The 19,331-nt window shown below is 38.0% G+C and overlaps 1 protein-coding gene across 4 annotated transcripts in view; it reads left to right on the top strand.

Annotated features, from left to right (window-relative positions):
* The window catches only part of AKAP7 (A-kinase anchoring protein 7), a 142,300-nt gene that overhangs the window by 26,716 nt on the left and 96,253 nt on the right, over positions 1 to 19,331 (top strand). For all 4 annotated transcript variants that reach the window (XM_036120829.2, XM_036120827.2, XM_078054718.1 and 1 more), the window contains exons 4-5: positions 3,362 to 3,498; positions 9,647 to 9,807. In XM_036120829.2, the coding sequence (XP_035976722.2) occupies positions 3,362 to 3,498; positions 9,647 to 9,807 (298 nt within the window). The remainder of the gene's footprint in view (positions 1 to 3,361; positions 3,499 to 9,646; positions 9,808 to 19,331) is intronic.

Raw genomic sequence — 19,331 nt, 5'->3', positions numbered from 1 at the left:
GTCATAATCTCGGGGTCCTGGGATCGAGCCCTGCGATGGAATCCATGCTCAGTGGGGAGTCTGCTTGGGGTTCTCTCTCTCCCTCCCCCCTGCCCCCCCACTCTCTCTCAAATAAACCTTTAAAAGAACCAACCAACCAAACCAACAAACAAAAAACAAGTAGCAAGTCCCCAGTTATGACATAAATATCTCCAAACATTGCCAGATGGTACCCTGGAAGCAGAACTACGTAGGGTAGAGGAACATTGATTTTAATATTGGCAGTGTTTCATACCTTATATTAGGCAAATGCTGTAGAGCTTACATTGTATTTTCATGTAGCTTATCTATTGTGATCTATAACACAACACTGTAAGTTTGGCAATGCAGATTCTATTATTTCTGTTTTACAGTTGAAGAAGCCAAGACTCAGGGAGACTAGGTGACTTGGGTGTGTTCACACCTGTGGTAGATTTGGGGTTAAAATCCAGAATTTCTGAGCCAAGTCCAGCACCCTTAATTTGCATCACTCTGTTTATAAAACAGAGTTCTCATACTGTGCTACTTTTCATGTTCAGTTAAACCAGAATTACCATTTATACCAGCTAAGATTTGGAGATGTAATTATATTGTTTAGAGGTATGACTTTTTTTTTTAAACTGAAGTATAGTTGACCCACGGTGTTACATTCGTTTCAGTTGTACAACGTAGTGATTTCACAAGCCTATGCGTTAGGCTGTGCTCTCCATGAGTGTAGCTACCATCTGTCACCATGCAATGCTATTATAATACCATTGACTCTCTACACTGTGCTGTAAGTCATCCCCATGACTTACTCATTCCGTAACTGGAAGCCTGTATCTCCCTCTCCCCTTCACCCATTTTGCCCCTCCCCACCCCAACCATGAGTTTGTTTTCTGTATCTGTGGGTCTCTTTCTGGTTTTTATTTGTTTATTTGTTTTGTTTTTTAGATTCCACATATAAGTGAAATCTTACGGTATTTGTCTTTCTCAGTCTGACTTATCTCACTTATCATAATATCCTCCGGGTCCATCAATGTTTTTTGCAAATGGCAAGATCTCATCCCTTTTTATGCCTGAGTAACATTCCATTTTATATATATAAAAATATATATTTATTTATCCCCTCTTGAAAATAGACCAATTCCTTCTATCTGTTGCATTTTTTCTCATGTGTTGTAATTTATCCTTAAGTTTCTTTGCTGTTTTGGGTATATGATTTTGAAGAGATTTTTTTTTTAATCTTCTGTTTTTCAATTTATTTTAATAGAGTTAATATCCATATCTACCACATAGCAATGTTCAGAGGCTTCAGTGAACTAATATGTGAAAATGCTCACTTTAGTACCTAGAACCTAGTGATCACACCATAAAGGTTAGTTACTGCTATAGTTCTTTAAATACTGTTTTTTTGTTTTGTTTCCTTAATTAAAAACTATTTTTTTGAGAAAAAACTTTATTTCTATAAGTAAGGGAGTAGATAATTAAATTGGAACCCTAGGCTCTTAAAAAAAACGAAGATATTCTATGTATTTAATATTTGGAAAATGTCTAATAAATTTTAGGTGAAAAACACCTAAGAATTTAGAATTTAGAATAATGTGGACTGATATTTACTGATATGTCCTCATGCCAGTTCTCTTCTTTATTTTATTTTACTTTATTTTAATTCTACCGTAGTTAACATACAGTGTTCTGTTAATTTCAGGTATACTTTTAAATATTGTTTTTATTATTGTTACTAGTCACCATGGTGAGAGGGTGGCTTAGGAGAAATGAGCATTTCCCTTGAGGTGTTTACAATTTAGTTTTATTGATAGAGAGTAGAGGAAAGTGACTCTGTATGATCTTTGTGTACTATTCGTCAGGAGCGCCTTGTTTATCAGACTATCAATATTCTTTTGCTAGGTTTCATGGAAGTGACATCTTGCCTTGGGAAATAGTATGTTAGGTGTTACTGCATAACTTCCTCCCAGGAAAACACCATTTCCTGTGTCACTCTCTTCCAGATGGCAAGAAGCAGAGAAATGCTGAGATTATTTTGGGTGATGTGGATTTATTGTAAAGATACACGGGAAGTCAGATCCCAGGATGGCATCTCATGATTTGTTCAGTCACATTCTGCAGATAATGGGAACATTGTTCAGCATAAAACAGCTACTCTAGTATCAGAACAGTCTGCTGTGCTCATGATTCCGTTTTTTCTTATCTCTGCTATTTTTTAATGGACTCTGCTTCTGTTGCCAGCCCCCTCTCCTTCCCCTTTGCTCTCTGACGAATTCTGCTGCTTCTGTGTGCTCTCTTTTCTCTGAGTGTTGCTCAGTTTGCTGTTTCACATTCCAACCATCTTCCAGTACACTCACATGGAGAAGTTGACTGGAATTGTACCTAGCTGGAAGAGAAGGAGGGAAGAACATCGTCCCCCCCGCTTGTTTCAGAGCAGAGACTGAGAGGGGGCAGTCTGATGAGAGACGAGGGCTCTCACTCCATGCAGACTGTCATTGTTTTTGTAACATATGCATTTGGACTTCTTTGCAACTCTTTTTCCATGGTTATGCCCCTCCTCACACATCTGGAAAAATGACAATAGTCACTCCTGTTGAGATTATTGCTGTCCTAAAAAATTTTAAAGGCCATGAAGAATGGGTTCTCAGACACATTCATTTGGGGACAAATAAATAATACTTCCAACAGGAATGGAATGTTGTCTGCTGGTTTGACCTTTCTGTGGCAAGAATGAAACTTTTTTTTTTTATTTTAGGAAAGATCATAATTATCGTGAGTCATACTGCATATTCCAAGGACAAGTTTCTGAAAAGATGCATGGTCACTGAGAGGTTGTCAACCAGTGGGTTCAACCAGTGACCCAATTTGTAAAATAAGGGTATTAGGCTTGATGTTTGTTTCTTTGTTTCTTTTTAAGATTTATTTATTTATTTTAGAGAGAGAGAGCGCGTGCATGAGTGGGAGGGGCAGAGGGAGAGGGAGAGAGAATCTCAAGCAGACTGCATGTTGAGCATGGAACCCGATGTGGGGCTCTGAGATCACAACCTGAGCCAAAATCAAGAGTTGGATGCTTAACTGACTGCGCCACCCACGCACCCCTAGGCTTGATGTTTTTAAGATGAGCAAGGATTGTATGATTTTTAAAAACTCATACATCATATTAAGCTTCCCAAGTCATTTTATCCAGGATATTTGAGAACAAGTAGGTAATTAAGCATTGCTTGGTTGAAGCATCTTGACACAGTTCTAATTTTGGTTGTTGCTTATTTTTCTTCTTGATTTACAAATTGCCTTAAGGAAATTTTGCTTGCCTAATCTATGTTTTGTGTGTATATGTGTGTGTGTGTGTGATTAGATTACAAGAGGAATTAAGATCCTGCAAAATGCAATAATACAACAAGATAAGCAACTAGCCAAAGCAATGACCAGTGATGGCTCCTTTCATATTACCCTGCTAGTGATGCAGCTATTAAGTGAAGATGAAGTAAACATGTGAGTAATATGCCTTCCTTGAATATCACTTTTCAAGTTACTACTTTAATATGAGTAAACATAGCAGAACCCAGAGGCATTGAAATTCTAAGGAAGCATTCTTTGTTATAATTTATTCCAACTAATAGTCAATGTACAGAATTAACAATACAAATATTCCTCCTAATTTAGACTTTTCAACTCTGTTATTGTTATCAAATAGTAGCCCTTGGTCATGCAGTTGTTTTGCCCATGTTAATCATGTAAGCACTCTGGAGGCTGACCATTTAGGTTAGGATTCTTGGTAAAGATTTTGGAACCATGGCACAACCATCTCTGAATAGCTGCCTGATTTGGGGCAAATTGTCTACTTTTTAAGTAAATGGGAAAAATAATAGTACCAGTACACGTAAGAGCTCCTCGTACAGGGCCTGGCACACGCAGGCAGCCGGTGTTGTTAGTCATTGGAACTGCCATTCCCTTAGATCAGTCGACAGTTACCATTTTACCTTACTCAATCTCAGAGTACCTGTACACTGCCCACTCCGAATTCTGGAGTGTGCCGTAAAGGTTGGGTATGAGTCATTGGCTGCTGCTGTTCAGCCTGGAGTGGTGAAACCTTGGCCTTCCCCCCAATTCTCTGGGTTACTCTGTCTGTACGTATGATTGCTCCTTTCCTTGTTACCTTCTGTATAGCTTTCTGGATTAAGCTGAAGCTTTAGCTCTTTGGAAAACCAGAGTCAGAATGCACTGCAGGTTACTTCTGTTTTCTACCCTGACATGTAGTTTCCTGAGGGAATGAAGAACGAGGCGTGCATTGGGAGGAGGGTGAGGGAAAGGGAGAAAACAATGAACTAGTAACTCAAAATATGAAGCCAAATTACAATTTTTGTAGTTATGTCTTTTAAACAGTAGACCTTCATGTCTCTAGAGATCGGTCTTCTGATCTCTTCCAACCTGATCTACCCAAGAGCAGGTCTTGGGCACCCTGCAATTGCAGAGAGGCCTGGAAGATTTTTTTACTTGCCTCACTTTCACTGTTCACTTTGCCAATCAGAAGACAAAATAAATACTCTGATGCTCTTAAAGGAAAAGAAGCCAAAGAAGAAGGAGAAGATGAAAGCCTGAGAGAAGAGTGGTGCCCTGTGTGTGTTAGAACGGTGAATTAGTCAGCGTTCTCTGGAGACACAGAACCAACAGGATGTATGTCTGTACGGGTATCTAGATGTGTTGATATCTCGACATATCTGTATCTACACTTACATACGGAATTTATTTTAAGGAATTAGCTCATGTGACTGGAGGCTGGCAAGTCCAAAATCCAGGGAAGAGTTGATGTAGTCTCAAGTTCAAGGCAGTCTGGAGGCAGAATTCCTTCTTTCTTGGGGGACCTCAGTCTTTTCTCTTGGTGAGCTGGTGTAAGGGGTGGCAAGTGGGAGACCCTGAACCAGCAACAAATTCAAAAGAACTTCAGTGTGGTCAGTGAAAGCACAGACAACTTTGAGGAGGGTTGTAGGTGGCTGCTGCGAGTCTTCTTGTCCTGGGTGGGAAGGAGTATGGAGCCCCTCCAGTGCTAGGTGGAGTCTTCGAGGCATGAAGGCAGACACAATGTTCTGGCTCCCCCGTTGGGGTTGAATGTTCTTTCCAAGCCTGGCCCCCACCAGTGCTGGAGCAGAGAATTAGGAATGGTAGAGACACTCACATTGGTTTGGGGTTCTCAGGGTATGGGGGAAACGCAAGCTCTTTGGAGAAGTTCCTGTTTAACTAATGCTAGAAGAATGTGGTGTCACGTAGGTGGTAGATTAGAGTCGAGGAAGATTTCTAACAGACGGACCTGAGGAAGTTCCTTCAATTCCCCATTGCCTATCAAGACATAAAGATGGATGCAGAAGTTTCTTATGCCCTGGTGGGTGGACTTGGAAGTCCAACTCAGAAAGAACTGGTGAATCAGGAGCTAGGTAAGGGATGAGGACACTGCTGAACACCCGTGTTTCTTGACCAGAGACTCTGGCAGGGATCTTGTGCTTCGGCGGTACCTGCTGGTACAAAGCCCAGAAAGAACAAGCATGCTGTCCTGGACCCTGATGTAGGGCGCCCAGGGATATGACCAGACCAGTCCCCCCGAAATGGGACTCTTGAGGACTCAAACAGCAGGCAGTTGAGAGATCTTCCTCAGTTCTTTTGGAAGGGTATGCTGGATTCCTTGGGAAGGACGAGGAGAGAGGGAAGGGAAAAACTCCTGAAAGGAGGTTTGAATTAACTGAATAATTGTACCCCAAAGAGACTTTTTTAAACCAGAAAAGGTTGAGTCACCATTGATCAGTAAGTTTAGGTTTATCTTTGTCATCAGAAATGGGTCTTGGCCTTGGCGTGTGGCATGTCTCTGTCAGCCTCGGCTCCCCAGCTTCCATCCCCCATACAGGTATTATTTCCTTTTATTCTCTTAATGGTATTGGGAGGTAGCACAGAAATGCCATCTCCCTTACACATATGAGGAAGCAAGAACCCTAGTAATTAAGCAAATACTGGTCAGTAGAGAAGCCAGAACTAGTCAGTTCTCTTAGTACTCCATGGGGTGTGTGTGTGTGAAAGATGGGGAGGCGCAAAGAGAAGGGTGAGGTGGAGACAGGAGGGAGGGGATTAGCACAAGGGCATAAGAGAAGTGGGAAAGATCAGTCTGCACAGGTATGAATGGCTTCCTATACCTCAGTGGCTTCTACTGATGAGCACGTGGTGTCTAGTGGGGTTGGGACAAGGGGGCAGGTATGCTTCCAATGTATCATACTGCTTACATTTCTCCGTGGATGCAAGACTGCCTTCTCCAGGAGACTTTTAGAAATATTTGGGGAGGGGTATTTTTGGGTGTCATGATTACTGAGGAGTGCTATGGGCATTTGATGGGCAGGAGTGAGGGTTGCTAAGCCATCTGCAGTGCGTGGGACGGTCCTGAACGAGGCAGCATCGTCTTGCCCTAAGTCATGGCATCACATGTTGAAGAATTCCTGTACGGAGAGCATGGTGACTCTGTGTCATTCAGGCCTGTGTTTTACCAGGGCTTTTTGCAAATACTTTTAGTTTTGTGAAAAAATGAAATGTTTAGCAAGTCAACTTTGTGTTGGAAGTGGCATCCTTATGCAACTTTATGATACTGGGAATATTCTCTCTACTAGAAGATGATGACCAGATATTTGCAGTTTAGTAATTCTTCTTGACAAAAGTTATAATAAAAAAATCTAAGAAATAATGAGGTTTGCTATACAGACAAGACAATGTTTTGCAACTCAACCAGCGTTAATTATCAGTCATGTGCAAGATACTGAACTAAGTGCTTTGGGGAAAATGAAGATGAATCAGGGATGGCTCTTATGCTCATGGATTATACAATTAAGTTGACTAGATACCATATGAACTCAAATAACTGTAATAGAAAAACATAAAAACTGGTATGTTTCATAAGATATAAAGTATTAATGGAATTTCAAAGAAGTAAAGATTTGCTACTAGTTTGGGAAGCCAGGGAAGTGTCTGTGGCAGAGTTTTTATTTTTTATTTTATTTTGTTTTTTAAAAAAATATTTGAGAGAGCGAGCGAGCATGCAAGAGGAGGGAGGGGCAGAGGGAGAGGGAGAATCCTCCAGCAGACTCCCTGCCGAGTGGGAAGCCTGACACAGGGCCCCGTGCCAGGCCCCTGAGATCATGACCTGAGCCAAAGTCAAGAGTCAGCCGCTTCATGGACTGAGCCATCCAGGCGCCGTAGCAGTGTTAACTTTTAAATAAGGAACAGAATCAAGATGTGACTTCACTTTGGGTAGCTATATAGTTAGAAAACAATTGGGTTTTCTGGTAAAACATTATTTATATGAAGGATTTTCTAAGTCTCTAATTTTTTAACTTTACCTTTCATCCTTTACTGTATAATATGTTGACTATATTATCAGTTCCTTGTTCTATGTTCTTAACTTTTCAAAATGTAGTATCATTATTTAGGTGTTTAATGGTATATTGACCAATGGGTTGGGTATGGAGCATGCAGAAGCATTTTTTAAAATCAGGAATTTCTTCAGGGCGCCTGGCTGGCCTGGTCAGTAGAGCGTGTGACTCTTAATCTCAGGGTCGTGAGTTTAAGCCCTGTGGTGGGTGCAGAGATTACTTAAAAAAAAATTTTTTTTTTAAACCATGAATTTCTTCAGATACCACCTCAGGTCCTTTGCCCTCATGATGTAGAAGAAAGGCATAGAAATTTGTAAGGCCAAACCCAGCTGCTGAGTTGAAAAGATGATTGTCCTGCCTTAATTGCAAATAAATACACCTTTGGGTCTGAACTCTAGTTTCAGAGTTCTGTTTCATGTATGCGTTTACTTTTTACCCTTTTTACCATAAAGAAGTCTTTCCATAAATCAAAAAGATATTCTATTTAAAAGAATTTGAAAGTTAGTGATACTTACCAATAGACACTATGACTTTTTCTTACTCTGTGATCAGTGACATCTCATTGGGACTTATTTATTGGTTTATGCTCCTAGAAAACTGAAAAAAACTGAAACTGGTCTGAGTTTAGATCATCTCTATTTCTTTAATGAAAAATGGCATAAAGAATTCACTATGAAAAGCCCTAACCTTTAGCATGGCCTGCTTTAGTACATAGTTACATTTAAAATGAGTATCTTGAATTCCCCAGTTTACGAAAGATGAGCCAGAAGTGGCCATTCAACTTTCACATGCTCTAACTCCCAGCACGCAGTGAAGGACAGTCTTGCAGTAGACATATGTACACTGTGTCTTTTTGGATGAACATAAATACAATCAGGAAAGATTGGATTTAGGATGCGGGTTTGGAGGTACAATGAGAAATGTTGACCTTTCCAAAGGTATTTTGAAGTATTGTACATTTTGTTATGACATAGATGAGAATTGAAACTCAGTATGAAGTTATGGATGAAATCTGTTACAAACTTTATATGAAAACCAATTTAGAAATATGAAAGAGCTAGAAAAATACCTACATTTCTTTTCACACATTTGACATATAATTACTGGTGAACAAATCACACCGATCAAGACAGTTTAAATTAATGATGTTTCAACAGAAGGGTGTTTTAAAGCCCTTTACATTATGTAAGACTGTACCCTTCTTTTTGGAGTAATTGCTGCCCTCTAGTGAGATTTTAATTTTTTTTCTCATAACAAAATACCTACACCAGAATTCTCTTAAAGATGGAAATAATTTATCCTAATTTTCAAAATATTCGAAACCTGATCATGTTTAATTCATTCATATAGTAAACATTTGTTATTATGAAGAAAAAGAAAGCATTTGAAATAGAGTAGTCCTATAATCACATAGGTTAAACAGAAATAAACTTATGTGGTTGTAGTTGGCAAATATAAGCTTGTATTTTGTTTAATCCAGTTACAGTATTACCTTGTTACGGAGGCTATTATAGTTTAAGAGATAATGAATATTAAGTTTTAGTAGAGTACTTTGCAAATAGTATTTACCCTAAGTAAATACAATAAATACTGTATTAGTACTTTTAATAAGAATCCAGAACTTTCCACAGAATCTAATATGAGCTCTTTGGGTATTAGGTTTTTGGAATATATGATCAGTAATTTTTTTTGAGTTGTCTGTGCAGTGTTCCCTTGATTAAATACTTCTTGGTGAACTATAAAATAGTATTTTCTTTCATGTCTTTGATATAATATAAATTATAATTAAGTAAAGATTTAATTCCCTTCTTCCATAGTTTTTGTTTAAAAATCAAAGAGGGAGACAAACCATGAGAGACTCTGGACTCCGGGAAGCAAACTGAGGGTTACAGAAGGGCGGGGGGGCGGGGGATGGGGTAACCAGGTGATGGGTATTAAGGAGGGCATGTGTTGTGATGAGCACTGGGTGTTATACGCAACTAATGAATCATTGAACACTACATCGAAAATTAATGGATGTATTATATGTTCACTAATGGAACATAATAAAAAAAGTTAAAATTAAAAAAAATTAATAATAGTTTTATTTTAATCATATAGATTAGGTTTTGAAGTTATTTTTGAACTTTAAACTAATTAGAACAAATATCAAAATTTATCTTTCTAAAACTGATTATTTGTTTGGTTTTATATATTTTATTACTTAATATGTTACTGAAAATTATATTATCTCTTACCAGTGGTATTGGTGCTCTTTTGGAATTAAAACCATTCATAGAAGAAATCCTCCAAGGAAAACAGTTGATTTTGCCCTTTCAAGGGATTGACACTTTTGGAAATCAGGTTGGATTTGTGAAGCTGGCAGAAGGAGATCATGTAAACTCGCTTTTGGAGATAGCAGGTAAAACAAACAGCAACACATCCATGTGAAATCTCATCTTTTGAAGACATAATCTCCTCCCCATCCCCAATTCTTGTAATAGAAATTTGAAATCTTTTAACTTTGGGGAGCCATTATAACCTTACTTTATAAATGAGCTGCTTTAGCATTTGCATGTGTAGGTAAGCAGCCAAATAAAATACCTGAAGTTATCTTGATTTTTTTTTTTTTTTTTGAGTATGGTTGACATCAATGTTACATTAGTTTCAGGTGTACAACATAGTGATTTGACAAGTTTATACATTATGCTGTATTCACCACAAGTGTAGCTACCATCTTACCCAATATGTCACTATTACGGTGTCACTGACTGTATTCCTTATGTGGTAACTTTTATTCCCATGACTTTTTTTTTTTAAGATTTATTTATCCACTTTAGAGAGAGAGAGGGGGAGAGAGAGAGAGAGAGAGAATGAGCATGGAGAGAGAGCATGGAGTTGGGGGGGAGGGGCAGAGGGAGAGACTCTCAAGCAGACTCTCTGCTGAGCAGGGAGCCTGACGCAAGGCTCCATCTCATGACCCACGAGATCATGACCTGAGCTGAAACCAGTAGTCGGTCACTTAACTGACTGAGCCACCCAGACGCCCTCCCATGACTTATTCATTCCATAACTGGAAGCCTGTATCTCCCACCACCCTTCACCCATTTTGCCCAACCCCCCCCCCTTACTGCAGCCATCATTTTGGTCTCTGTATTCATAGGTCTGATTCTGCTTTTTGTTTGTTGATTCATTTGTTTTGTTTTGTTTTTTAGATTCCACTTATGAGTAGAATCATATAGTATTTGTCTTTCTCTGCCTGACTTATTTCATTTAGCATAATACCCTATAGGTCTATCCATGTTGTCTCAAATGGCATGATCTCATCTTTTTTTATGGAATATTCTGTTGTATATACACCACATCTTCCTTATCCATTTGTCTATTGATGGACAGTTGGGTTGCTTCCATATTTGGGCTATTGTAAATAATGCTGTAATAAACATAGTGGTGCATATGTCTTTTTGAAATTAGCGTTTTTGTTTTTGGGTAAACACTCAAGAATGGAATTATTGGATCCATATGGTATTTCTATTTTTAATTTTTTGAGGAACCTCCATACTGTTTCCACTGTGACTGTCCTATCTCGATTTTTTGACCTGAAGATATGTTGATTCTGGGCTCTGGAAGGTGATGGACTGGACTTAAATATCTGCTAGGACTGTCCTAATCATAAATCTGAAGGATTCTAGTGCTTTTCATGACATTTGACATGTACTTGGCATTTAATAAGTATTGACAGTATGGATAAGAATTACCAGTTGCCTATTCAGGCTTCGTGGGCATTGTCAGCCCCATTCCAGAGAGTCCATGGGTGAGACAGCAGCTTTTCCTCTGTGCTACCTTTTTTCCCCTTTCTTTTTAGGTTCTACTCTCTGAGCAGAAGTCCACTGGTGATGTTAGAAGGTCTGACTGGTCACTTTGTGTGGCATAATTGAAAGTGTTTAGTGAAGTAGAAGAAGACAGTTATAAAATCTGGATGAATGACTTTTGAGTTGATCCAGAGATTGTAGTTTGGTTGCTAATCTACATGCTGTAAAGAATTTTTATCTTCATATCATGTTGGATCATTTCCTGTTATTTCATTTCAGGTTTAGTGATCTTTGGTTCATAACACAATTATCATTGGTCCATGCTTGTTCTACTTTATCAATCATCTATCGGCCATCCATCCATCTCTATTTTATTTTATTTATTTATTTTTTTCATCCATCTGTATTTTAAAATGGTATCATAATCACCTGGGAATCTGCCGCCAAACAAAAAACACAAAACAAAATCCATGAAACAAAAGCTAGGACACTGGTAATAACCTTAACTGTGTTATCCTTTTCATTAATCCATCCCATGGCCATAATTCATTTAAGCTAACCATCATCCTGAAGTTAGTATTTATTATTTCCTTATATTCTCCCAAAGTATATGTATTTTTAAGTGGTTTTAACCTTATCATGTATATGAGTTTTTGAGACATACTTTTTTTAACTTAATATTACATTATCTTTATGTAGTTTTATAGTTACTCATTCAGAGGTACATCTTGGGGTGCCTGGCTGGCACAGTCCGAAGAGCATGTGACTCTTGATTTTGGGGTTGTGAGTTTGAGCCTCACGTTGGCCGCAGAGCTTACTTAAATAAATAAATAATTTTAAAAAACCAGAAAAACGAAAAACAAAAGGGCTTCTCTTTTTGGGTTAAGGGAGACATTGAGGATCAAATTTCATTTCATTGTTGGTTAAGTTTTCTTTTGTGGAGCAAAGTACATATCAACAAACATGCAAACAATATTTATGAGTCAAGAAGGAATTAAAATTATTAGTTGGTCAAGAAAAAGGCAACTCTAACAGTTTTGATAGCAAAGCATTTGGGAACCAATGCCCATATATGGTTAACAAACTTAATCTGTTCTTCCTAACTGTTCTGGAGAAAATGCTAGATTTAGGTTTTTTTCTTTTGGAATATAAATATCCCTGATCTCAAGAAACACTTCTAATTAGTCATTCATTCATTGTTCTTTTGAATAATTCAATGGGTGCTTGCAACATTGAGAATTCCATCCATTCTTAGCAAATATTCTCACAAAGGCAGTTTCCAGTATTGATGAAAGATCCATTGTGTGCTGAGGAATGTGAAATCTTGCCAGCTTTAGTATGACTATGAGCCCAAGGGTGTTGGTTTGTCATTTTAGGAAAGGCCACTGCCCCTGTAATTCTTTTCTTGATGTGAGAGACTATTGCTTAAAAATACATACACTTTTCCAAACTTTAAGCAAAACATTACAAAAATGGAAAATAGAGGGAGAATAGCATTCTGTCCTCATATAATCACTGTTTGTTATTGCTTGCTTTTAATCTTTTATGTGTATTTTGTACTGTTGCTTTTGATTATAGTTTTCATACACTTTTATAAGAAATCTAAATATTTAAATGTGTATATGGAAAATTTTTGTTGAAGTTTAGTCAATAAATGGACTAATACTCCATATATATAGTGTTCAATACAGAGAATTTTTGTCAGCATTTTACTTCATTAGATTTATTTTGACAACTTCATTAGATTTATTTTGACAAGAATGCCTCAGGATTAGTATTGCTTTAGTCCAACAGTATCAATAAATAATGTAATTTGTCTTTGTATCACATTTTATAAACTACTTATTCAAATAATATATTTCTACTTTTAGAATTGACCAGGGTGTACTACATTTCTTAAAAGTATAATAAACTATGTGTGTGTATATGCCGATACAAGAATATTAAAATCTTATTTGTTCAAAATAGTGAAGGCAGAGCTAGTTTGACTTAATGGAGAGCAGCATTTTTAAAGAAAATAAATTTAATTATTAAAGTATTGATAAAGAAGTTTAAGTACATATTATAAGTAAAACTAACTTGAAAAGTTGTTGAAAATTATAATTCATGAATAGTTTGATTTACCTAATTTTCATAGAGTTTTAAAATTTATAAGTTAAAAGAAACATTCTTAAAATATTATATAGTTGTTATGAAAAAAGAACTGAATTTTAGGCCCTAATACTTGAATTCATTGCTGAAAAATTTCAGGATAAAGAATAATTTAGAATTTTTAATGTGTAAAATTGAAGAAAATTATTCTACATTTTGGACTAATACAGTCTGAATATATGTGCTTTTACCATCAGTGCTTGAATTATGCATCCAGATGTGCTGTTGCTAACTGTTGTTTCTGGTAGATGCCTAGTGGGCTGAAGAGACCAAGCCCATCTTTGCACACCATGTCCATGTAGGTTTATGGGATAGCTGCTTGAGGAAGCCAGTAAGGTGTGTGGCATCAGAACTCTGTGTATCAGCTTCCTATCTTGACCTTGAGAGATTCTGTTTTTCCAGAATAAAACAGCACCTACTTTCTCCTTAGAAGTACACGGTAGCTCATAGAGCTAAGAAGGTAGTGAAAATTTTGCATTTATATGGCATTTCTCCGCATCTTACAATGATGAAATTGCATTGCAAAGCTGTTTGTGTAGAAATGAATATGTGATTTCATTCATTTATTTCAGCAAAATGTAATTTTGTAATTTTGTTAAGATGTGTATTAGATTGAGAGATTGCTAAAAGTTTAGCCCACTAGAATTACAATAGTTCTTGCAAATCTTTTTTTTAAATGAGGAAAGTGCCCTTGAGAAAACATTCCAAGTGTATTTATCTCATATAAGGAAAAGTGAAAGGTTTTTAGGATGTTCATTTGAACATTATACTTTCTCTTATGCTGACGGTCATTTCCCCCAAAAGATGGGGAGCATATGCCCTATGTTTTCTACTTGTTGTGGGGAATCTCTTTGGTTGCTGGTATCTTTGGGCCTTTCTAGGCTGCTCTATTACAGAAGAAATATAATATCTTCTATAACAGAAGATGTTAGAAGTCTTGGACTTCTCACTACCACAGGCAGGTGGGCATCCTTCCCCTTCATGGCCTGGGTTAGTCTGTGTTTAAAAACATCAGAACACCTTTGCCACACTTCATTTAAAATAAGCAAAGACCAGCTTTTCTCCCCAGTCAGGATGTCTGAATCACAACCCTGTACCACTGAGGACCTTCAGAGGCTCTGTTGCATGACCTGCTTCTGTGTGCACGCTCCCCTAGACACAGGTCCCCCACATTTCCTGTCCCTTCACATCCGTCTTTTACCCTTTTCCACTGTCCCTGTAGGGGAGGAAATGTGTTTTTCCTTCTACCCTCCTGGATTGTCCCTCAGGGACCCCGTAAAATTAGACCGATAAAAGATTAACAGAAAAACAAGGATTTTATTAATGTGTGCAGTACACATCATGTAGAGAAGATTCAGTGAAGAGTAACTCAAGAGGGTGGTTAGAACTTGGGCTGATATGGATCTTAATAGGAGAACAGTAACTTTGTAGAGAAATGATAAGACAAAAAAAGGGGTTTTAGGCTTTCTGGAGTGGCAAATTTTGGGAAGGTCAACATATGGGGGGCTCTAACAGAGTAGGGTTTGTACAGGTCCATCTTGGAGGGGATTTTGGGCAGTCTCATTTTTCAGAAGTGTCTGCTTTTAGTCAGCCAAGGAAAGATCTGGAAGGTTTCTTTCTGCATCTACTGATTCTCATTTGCTCAAAATTCTTGTGCCAAAGTGGCGTATTTTAGAGTGGCATATCGTGGTTCCCTACATCCCCTCTTTTATTTTATTTGATTTTCAGTCAAACACTTAAGTGGATTTACTTTGTGCCATTATTCTTACCATCTTACAAATACTAACTCATTTAATTTTAGCATTTCTATGAGATAGAGACCATTATTATCTTCCTATCTTATAGATAGGGAAAATGAAGCACAAAGAGGCTAAATAATTTAATAGTAAGTCATAGAGCCAGGACTCAAATCCGGGCAGTCTGGCTCTAAATTCTGTGTGCTTTTAAAAAAAAAAAATATTACTATCATTCATTATAATATATGTATGAAATATAATGTACATAAAGAACAGTATTTGGTACAGAATAAATGCTCTCAAGTTAGCTATCATTATCATCAACATGAAATAGTTTCCAAAAGCATCTTTACTGATTAGTATTCCATTGCATCCTAATTAATTTTACTTTTCCCCTGTTGTTAGACATATTCTTTTATTGTACAGTTGACCCATAACATTATATTAGTTTCAGGTTTACAATGTAATGATTTGTTATTTATATATAGTGAAATAAGTCTAGTTAACATCCATCACCTCACATAGTTAGAAATTTCTTCCTTGTGATGAGAACTTTTAAGATTTACTCTCGCAGCACTTGGGTGGCTTGGTTGAGCACCCAACTCTTGGTTTTGCCTCTGCTCAGGTCCTGATCTCAGGGTCGGGGGATTGAGTCCTCTGTCCAGCTTGTGCTGAGCCTGGAGTCTTGCTTGTTCCTTTCCCCCTTTTACCCCCGCTTGTGCGTGTGCTCTCCCTCTCTCTCTCTCTCAAATAAATAAATAAATAAAATCTTAAAAAATATATTTATTCTTTTAGCAACCTTCTAATATGCAATACAGCATTATTAAATACAGACACCATGTTGTACATTACATCCCCTGACTTATTTATATTATAACTGGAAATTTGTACTTTTGACTCCTTGCACTGGTTTTGCCCACCCTCCACCAGATTCTGTGTTTTTAATCACTACGCTAGTCGGTTACACTGTAAATTAGCAACTGGACTCCTGGCTTTCAGGAGCATCCCCTTTACCTTCTTGCCTTAGCTGATCTATTTGCTAGTCTGAGATCGCAGCTTCCTCTGGGTGCAGGCTGTTCTTTCCACCAGTGCCTCACACCATGGGGCCCAGAGATGTCATCCATGTTCTCTTAGTTCTCTGTTGCTTTGTCCCCATTCTACCCTCACATACAAGCCTTTTCTTATTGGTAGTTCATGCTATTAGAGTTTTGTTACCCTCTACCTCTCCTCTTTGCTGTTGTCCAAATATTTCCTCTCACTTTTTGAGCACTTTGTTTCCTAGCTCACATTGTGACCTTTTCTTGCAGCACCATGAACACAACCATCCAAACATCCTGTCTCAAAGTGAGCTGTGGATTTGGAGTCTTTTAGAAGTGACATTGCATTCAGTTTCCTTATTTATAAAACAAGCATAATAATGACTTCTCAAAATAAACTGAGATAACATACATGAAGTGCTTAGCACAGTGTTTGGCACATATACAAGGGTAAATAGATGGTAGCTATTATCATTAATAATAATGATAAATCCCCACCACCCCCACTGCTAGCATCACAGCTATTACTTTTCTTAAAATCCCTTGACTTCTTTGAAGGTACCCTCTAATACTCATACTCTGCTCTCCCAGTTCATAAGCATAGTGATACCTTTTGGCTATTCATCCACCTGAACTCTTCTAAGACCGTAAATCGGATATAGCTGTCTAGCACCCTAACTTCTCACCCTTTATGCTGTTTCACTTTCTTTCCATGCTGTGGAACCTCATGCTATTCATGCTGTGGAACCTCACTGAGGTCTCTGGTCTCTTCTTCCTGGCCAACATAGTTTATTCCTTCTTAAACTGGTCATGGCCTCATAGTGCCTCACTCTGTTGGTGGTTCTTTCGGGTGTCTTGTCTTCTTTTTCTTCTCTTTCACCAGGCTGGCAAACACTGATGGTAGATCAGTTTAGCCATTTGCTTTTTTACCCCAACACGTGGGCAAAATAAACTCCAGACTCCTTGCTGTGGTCCACGGTGTCTCCGTGTTGGTCTCCTGTCTCATCATGGTTCATCACGGACTCAACGAGTTCATTCTTGCCGTGGAACTTTTGCAAATGTCTGAGTAGACCCTCCATTTGGACCTTTTCATTCCGTAGCTCAAATGTCACCACCTCAGAGAGCGTTTCCTGTGCCCCGTAGAGAGAGTCTCCTCATAAGTGAGCCCTCTGTCACTGTACCTGGTGTGTCTCTTTCACAGGCCTCATCACAGGTTGTAATTGTGTAATTTTGTTTGACAGTGTTTTCTGGATGAAGCTCCATGATGGCAAGGACCATGACTGTTTTGTTGACCATTGTTTACTTAGTTCCTTCTAGAATGTGTGACATGTAACACACATTAATGAGTAGTTTTATCAGATGCGTGAGAAAATGAAGAAATTGTACAGTCCTGTAGATTGGTTCTCCTGCAAGTATAAGTTTTCCAGACTCAGCAGCATCCTGTTCAGCAATCCCACTGCTCCTGCTTTTTTCTTTCTCCTGTCCCCTGTCACTGCTCCAGCCTTTTCTTAGGTTCCCTTAACCTTCTGCTCTTCCCTCCACAGATAAAACTGAGGCTGGGACCTGCTTCATTTGTTCCCTGTATGTAGTAAACCTACTGCTACTGCATTTGGCTTTTTAAATCCCATATAGTTTTAGGAAAAGAGGTGTCTTCTGTCTCCCTAAGACTAATCTCTTCAGCTGTGTTCTTGATCTGGTGTGGCTATCTGGATCTTGCTCTACCAGTTCCTTCCTCTCTTCACGGCATTTCCGCATCTCCAGCGTTTCCTCTTCATCAGCTCATTTCCCCAACTTTGTTAACTGGATTATGCCTTTCTTATCCCCAGACAAATAAACAAACAAGAAACAATGTAAATAACAGAAAACTCAGCACTCCCTTAACCTTGAATTTCCCACAGCTCCTGCATTGAACCTCTCCTTCCCTTCTGAGCCAAAAATGTGTAAAAGCGTAGCCTCTGATATCTGTCTCCACTTCTTTACGTGTGCTTACTGTCCTTTCTTTAAGCTCCTGCAGTCAGTGGGTTATAACCTACTATGTCACAACACAGGCCACTGATGGCTTTCTAATTCCTAGACCTAATAGATGCTTTAGACTCACCTTTTCGCTACTGAGATACCACTTTCTTGGTTCTTTTTTTAACCTCTCTTAGTACATCTTCTCAGTTTATTTTATTGGCTTACCTCTTTATTTCTTAAGTGTATTTTCAGGTTTCTGAACCTTCTTCTTTACTGCTTAACCTTGTTTCTGCTCTCATATTTACTATTTTGGTAACCCTCTCCACTATCCTAAAAGGAACATGGGCCAGAAATGTAGGTGTCATCCTAGAGCCCAGAAGGTTTTTTGTTTTTGTTGTTTTTTTTTTTTTTTTGATGGTAGTCATCCTAATGGGTGTGAAATGATATCTCATTGTGGCTTTGATTTTCATTCCCCTAATGAGAGTGATTTTGAGCATATTTTCATATGCTTGCTCGCTTATTATATACCTTCTTTGAAGAAATGTCTCTTTCTTCTTCATTGATTTTTTAATCAGATTGTTGTTTTTTTTTGTTGTTGAGTTGTAGGAGTTCTTTTTTTTTTTTTTTAAAGATTTTCTTTATTTGTCAGGGAGCGAGAGAGCACAAGCAGGGGGAGTGGCAGGCAGAGGGAGAAGCAGGCTCCCCACTGAGCAAGGAGCCCCATGCAGGACTTGATCCCAGGACCCTGGGATCATGACCGGAGCCGAAGGCAGACACATAACCTACTGAGCCACCCAGGCGTCCTGAGTTGTAGGAGTTCTTTATATATTCTAGATATTTAGTCCTTATCAGATACATGATTATCAAATATTTTCTCCCATTCTATAGGTTGCCTTTGCATTCTGCGGATCATTTCCTTTGATGCACAACTTTGTTTTTCTTAAAGGGGTTCATGAATTTTGTATATTTAAAAATATTTAAATGTAGTTAATTAGCTCAATATTTATGAATCTTGGCATTAATCATCAAAATGTACGGTAACTGGTACATTTGGAAACATTCAGAACTTATAGTATCACTTATTTAAATGGAAGGTGTTTCTCTTTTTTCCAGCTTTAATTTCTAACTTTTTAATTTTTTAAAGTTTTTTAATTTTTAACTTTTCAGAAGTTTTTAATTTAGTCTAATTAATCTATTTTTATTTTTGTTGTCTGTGCTTTTGGTGTCATGTCTAAGAAATCATTGCCAAGTCCA

The sequence above is a fragment of the Halichoerus grypus genome, chromosome 9 (genome assembly GCF_964656455.1).
Source record: "Halichoerus grypus chromosome 9, mHalGry1.hap1.1, whole genome shotgun sequence".
Lineage (NCBI taxonomy): Eukaryota > Metazoa > Chordata > Mammalia > Carnivora > Phocidae > Halichoerus > Halichoerus grypus.
Note: the sequence above shows the minus strand (reverse complement) of the source record. Positions and strands in the feature narration are given on the sequence as shown.